General features: G+C 46.6%; 1 protein-coding gene across 1 annotated transcript in view; it reads left to right on the top strand.

Moving 5' to 3' along the window:
- Nucleotides 1–2,055: 2,055 nt before the first annotated feature.
- The window catches only part of SLC38A11 (solute carrier family 38 member 11), a 39,883-nt gene continuing 35,938 nt past the window's right edge, over nt 2,056–6,000 (top strand). Inside the window, exon 1 of the mRNA XM_006137331.5 lies at nt 2,056–2,604. Coding sequence (XP_006137393.3) covers nt 2,308–2,604 — 297 coding nt within the window. The 5' untranslated portion in view covers nt 2,056–2,307. The remainder of the gene's footprint in view (nt 2,605–6,000) is intronic.

The following is a 6,000-nucleotide window of genomic DNA, read 5'->3' as shown; positions in this document are numbered from 1 at the left end:
CCCTGTTAACAATAGTACACAGGTTTGGGCTTTTTTCCTTATTTTTCCCTTTGCCTTTATTTTTCTTGCACTGTGAGGCTACGTCTACACTGGCCCCTTTTCCGGAAGGGGCATGTAAATTTCACTAGTCGTAGTAGGGAAATCCACGGGGGATTTAAATATCCCCCGCGGCATTTAAATAAAAATGTCCGCCGCTTTTTTCCGGCTTTTAAAAAAGCCGGAAAAGAGCATCTAGACTGGCCCCGATCCTCCGGAAAAAGTGCCCTTTTCCGGAGGCTCTTATTCTTACTTCAAAGTATGAGTAAGAATAAGAGCCTCCGGAAAAGGGCACTTTTTCCGGAGGATCGGGGCCAGTCTAGACGCTCTTTTCCGGCTTTTTTAAAAGCCGGAAAAAAGCGGCGGACATTTTTATTTAAATGCCGCGGGGGATATTTAAATCCCCCGCGGATTTCCCTACTACGACTAGTGAAATTTACATGCCCCTTCCGGAAAAGGGGCCAGTGTAGATGTAGCCTACTAGTATGGTGCTTGGAACAGCTATTATGATAAGCTGACCAGAACCTGAAAATGTGTGATGAGGACACTGAGTTGACAAAAAAAAAACATACTTGTATATTAGGGTTGCCAGATGGTCTCCCAAAAAATACCGGACAGCTGGTATTTTTTGGTCGAGCAAAAAAAAAAAAGAACGTGGGATTTTTTTGGCAAAGTAGGACAAGAAGGACATTTTTTTTCAAAGGAGGACATAATTATTGGGGAGGACAAGCCCCTCAAAAGGAGGACATCTGGTCACCTTAATTATGAGCAAGTCAGATGTTAAACTATTTTATTTGTTTACCATTATTTAACATTTATATTGTTTACTCATTCACTTTCCCAAGAATTGGAGTCTGATGTACTTGGGAAGAGCATCTATTAAAATCTGTGAATACCATATAGTTATTCATAAACATTGTTTTTTCAGGAGTTTTGCTTCAATAATTTTATTGTATCATTAGTCTAGTTTTAATTTTTTTTCCTTCCTGTGATTTGTATGAATTATGGGATGCTTCATAGATATCCTCTATACAATACTAAATTGGCCTACTTCAGGAAAACAAATGTAGCAATTTAATAGCTATGTACAAATGCCTAATAAATTACATGAACTAAGGAAAACTGCAGTACTTGAATAGATATGACCTTATAGCAGATGTTAGTCATGTCCCATGTAGGTTTTCTTTGTACTAAAAAGGTAAAGAAAAGTTTTCCAAATTCAGAGGTTCATAAATTCCCAGAAACACAGAGAAACCTAATTTCTGAGGGGCTAGTGCAATGGTATTTCAGGTTAAGAAAAAATGCAAGCATATGCCTTTCCAAGCCTACTCCACAGCAAGGCTGAATATTATGTTCCTAATGCTGCAATGAGCCTCACCTGGCCCTAGGGCATTTGTTGCAGGACCTAGCTCTCTCCTGTGATTTGCTTTGGGGTTAAACTAAGGAATCAAAATAATGATAAAGACCTTCTCGGAAAAGGATATTGCACATCTAAGGAATGACAGTCACTGTTGTAGGGCTCTGATGCTTCAAAACTGAGATGCAACTGCTAGCTTTAGGAGCCGTAAGCACACCTGAACTCAGTGGGAGGACCCTTGATTTCAATAAGGTCCTGCCCAGGTACCTCTCTAGATGCAGGAGCCAGGCTTAAAGCCAGGAAGTGGGTTTTGCCCATGAAAGCTCATGATACTATATATATCTGTTAATCTCTCACCTGCCACAGGACTGGTTTTTTTTAAATTACAGAGTAACACAGCTACCTCTCCCACACTGATTATGTTAGAGATACTTACAACTTGCCTCAATAGCCCCTTATGGGCAGCCCCCCACGCTGATCCCTGCACAGTGTGTGTGTGTGGTTGGAGGGCGGGGGAGTGTTTAGCTCTATTTTCGCGGGAACAAAAGTAACACACCTGGGCGCTACTCTACTTACTCTTCCGCGGGTCTAACGTAACACACCTGCGCGCCGCCTCTTACTCAGTCTTTGCCCCGGTGCTGAGGCGATGTTGCCGCCGGTTGCGCGGCGGAGCTGAGGCTGCAGGTGCCATTCGGCTCCCGATTGCTGAGGGGCACCTACCGCCGCCCGGGACCTGCGTGCGGCTGATGAAGGGCGGGGGCGGGGGCTCCCCCGGGCAGGCGCTTGGGACTTTAGCTGGCGCGGGATAGGGAAGGGGCCGCCAACTTCCAGCACCGGAGGGACCGGACATTTGCGGCAGGTCCTCCGGTCGGGAAAACTGGCAGCCCCCTTCCCTCCCCTTCCAGACTCCGCCCATGCCCCGAACAAGCCTCCCTGCAGGGAGGGCCTCCACCCCCGCCCGGGGAGGGGGGGCCAAGCTGGGGGCCCCAGTTCTCTCACTGGCGGCGCAGGCAGCAGCCCCTCTGCACGGGCGGTTCTGGGAGCTGCCCGCGCTCCCGGCGCCAGTGAGCGGCTCTGGGCTCGGAAGCCAGTCGGCAGGGGCGCGCCCGGGGAGGCGCAGACGAGACTCCCAGCGGGACCATTGGCTGCTCCCGGAGCTTGTCCCGAGCCCGGCGATGGCGCAGAGCCGGCTGCCGAGCCCTGCTCAGCAGGTAACGCGACGCGGGCAGCGAGAGGCAGTGTCGCTACTTTGCTAGAAACATCCCGCCTCGCCTGTTTCTTTGCTGGCGGAGGCAGGCGGTGCCGAGCTCAGCCGCCGCCGTAGACCAGAACTTGCGGGTGGGGTTTCACGTTGCTGCCTCTTGAGGACTCGGCACTTAAGGCAGGGGTGTCCAAACTTTTTTCAAAGAGGGCCAGATTTGAAGAAGTGAACATGCGTGAGGGCCGTCCCCGCACTCTCAGCCCCAAGGCAGAGGGCCCGCAGGGTTGGACGCGGGCAGAGAGCGCAGGGCACGGTGGCCCGGGGGCAGGGTGAACCCGCAGCCAAGCGGGGGAGCGGGGCTGTGGACGTGCCCTACAGGGCAGGCTCTAGGACCGCGGAGGCCATGGGCAGCGGCGGCGTGGCCGGAAGCGGCGCACTGGGCACGCCAGTTCAAAAGAGCGCCGGGGAGCCAGGAGAGGGGAGGAAGCGGGGGCCGTATTAAATCGGAACACGGGCCGCAATTGGCCTGCGGGCCGGACTTTGGACATGCCTGACTTAAGGGGACTGACCGTCAACGCGTGTCTGAGAGGGGGTAAAGGCAGGGCTGGCCCACAACATTTTGGCACCTGAGGCGGGGAGCTCGAATTATGCCCCCCTGGCTTGGGCCAAAACTTTGAAAGATCTCAATTCTCTGGGTCCTAGTGGTGCAGCATTTGAGGTGTTCACCTCATACTAAGGCCAACCCTGGGTGAAGGGGTATTACAAAACCATACAGCATCCTCACGCCCAGCCTGTTATTGCCTGGCTTCCTTGGAAGCTCTGTTTCTGACATTTAACTTTTTCCTGGATGTAGACAGAGGAAACGAACCCAAGCCTGCTCGTCACCTAGCTACTCTTTATCCTTCACTTTCTTATTTAAAGGCATTTTTCTGCCTTTACTTTCAACTATAAGACCCCAAATAAGCTTTGCAAAACTTTCCAGAAAGTAAAGGCATTGTCTGCTTGTTTCATCAACTTTGATTGAATAGTTCCTAGTCCTTAATGTCAGTGTTGAATTAGGTGTAGGCTTTACTAAACAGCTGTCTTAATGTAAATGATTCTAGGAGAGAGAGAAAAATAAAATAGAGAAGACTTGCAAAATTTTCAGTGGGAGTTACCACCAATAACTGCTCCTGATCATCTGTTTTCATCTCGGTGGCTCTATGTGAGCAACATAGGGAAGAAAGGATAAGAGACAGCAACAGAAGTCAGGTGATCTGACAATTAATCCTGACTCCTTCCTCCATTCCCCAAAACACACTTATTGTGTCAACTGGAACAGTTCACAGGAGCTATGGATGCTGGATGCTTCAGAAGATTAATCCCTTAAAGTTCTTAAGACTTTGTTTTTTCAATGGGGGGGAGGGTAGCAAATTCTGAAGTCCCCGCTATTCTAGTAGGTGGAAACTTTAATGAAAGGTGTATAGAAAAAGTGAAGAAGTTAGATCCTTACATGGGACATGCTATTATTGTTATTGAGCAAAGCATTATCATTGTTATTGTATACCTTGCAAAGAATCCCAAGGTGTAAAAAAGTTCCTTTTTGATCCAACATGCAAATACATGACATGGTAATCATGTGACCAGAATAAACTAGAGCTGTCAATTACAAATGAATGATTAATCACATGATTAATTGTGCTGTTAAACAATAATAAAATTCCATTTAAATATTTTGGGTGTTTTACAGATATTCTTTTTCAGTTGCAATAAAAATATAAAGAGTACAATCCTCACTTTATTTTTATTACAAACATTTCCACTATAAAAAGGAAAAAAGCATTTCAGTTCACCTCTTGCATGAACTGTAGTGTAGTTTCTTCATGAATGGTGAACTTGCAAATGCAGAACTATTAACTGCGTTCAACAAAACAATGTAAGCTTTAGAGCCTACAAGTCCACTCAGTCCTACTTCTTGTGCAACCAAACAAATCAGATAAAAGTGCCATGTGAACACCTGTTATGACTTTTCTGTTAAATGACCAGATTTACTGCTATTATTGGTACTGTCATTTTAGGGGCTTTGTCTTTTATAGGCAACTGTCTTCATTCTACTAGCAGTCCCAAAAAAGTGTCTTGATTTTTCCCATTTCTGTCTAGCCTTCCTACTTTCATTGTAAATAAAAAGCAGGCCGCACTGTCTCCTATAAATGTAAACAATCTTGTCTGAGTGATTGGCTGAACAAAAAGTAGGACAGCATGAACTTGTAGGCACTAAAATTTTATCTTGTTTTGGTTTTGAGTGCAGTTCTGTTACCAAACCCTCCTCCCCCCTACATTTGTAAGTTGCACTTTCACATAAAAAAAATTGCCCTATAGTGCTTTAATAAGGTACATTGAAAAATACTTTGTGTTTTTACAGTGCAAACATAAAAATAAAGTGAACATGGTACACTGTATTGTAATGGAAATAAACATTTGAAAATGTAGAAAAAACATCCAAAATATTTATTCAATTTCAGTTGGTAGTCTGTTAATTATCAGTGCAGTTAAAACCGCAACTAATCATGATTAATTTTAAATCATTAATTTTAGTTAATCATGTGAGTTACTTGTGATTAACTGGCAGTCTTAGAATAAAGTATTCATTTAACATCCTGTTTATTTGATGCAAATTGATAAGCTTAAAGAACCAGATTTTTCAGACATTATATATATATATATATATAAAATGTCTTTTATCATAGGCTTTTCCTGTCCCATGTGTACCAAATACAGTCACCACTCCAACTCATCTGATGAAGGGGTTTTATCCATGAAAGTTCATGATCATATATATTTGTTAGTCTTTAAGGTGCCAAAGGAGTACAGGCAGTCCCCGGGTTACGTACAAGATAGGGACTGTAGGTTTGTTCTTAAGTTGAATCTGTATGTAAGTCGGAACTGGCGTCCAGATTCAGACACTGCTGAAACTGACCGCCAGTTCTGACTTACATACAGAATCAACTTAAGAACCCCAGGCGTCCCCAAGTCAGCTGCTGCTGAAACTGATCAGCAGCTGATTCCAGGAAGCCCGGGGCAGAGCAACTCTGCCTGGGGCTTCCTGTAGTCAGCGGTGGTCAGTTTCAGCAGAAGCTGACTTGGGGACGCCTGGGGCAGAGCAGCTGGGGTGCTACTGGACCAACCCAGCAGCACCCCATCTGCTCTGCCCCAGACGTCCTGATTCAGCCGCTGCTGAAACTGACCAGCAGCGGCTGAATCAGGACCTGGGGCAGAGCAGCTGGGGTGCTGCCAGGTTGGTCCAGTAGTGCCCACGGGCGCTGCAGGACCAATCGGCAGCGCCCCAGCTGCTCTGCCCCAGAGTCCAAAACAAAAGCCTGGTCTGCTGGGGGGGGGGGGGAGCACACTAGCTGCGCCCCCCCCCCCC

The sequence above is a fragment of the Pelodiscus sinensis genome, chromosome 7 (genome assembly GCF_052426305.1).
Source record: "Pelodiscus sinensis isolate ZL-2025 chromosome 7, ASM5242630v1, whole genome shotgun sequence".
Classification (NCBI taxonomy): Eukaryota; Metazoa; Chordata; order Testudines; family Trionychidae; genus Pelodiscus; species Pelodiscus sinensis.
This window is presented reverse-complemented; position numbering and strand designations above follow the sequence as displayed.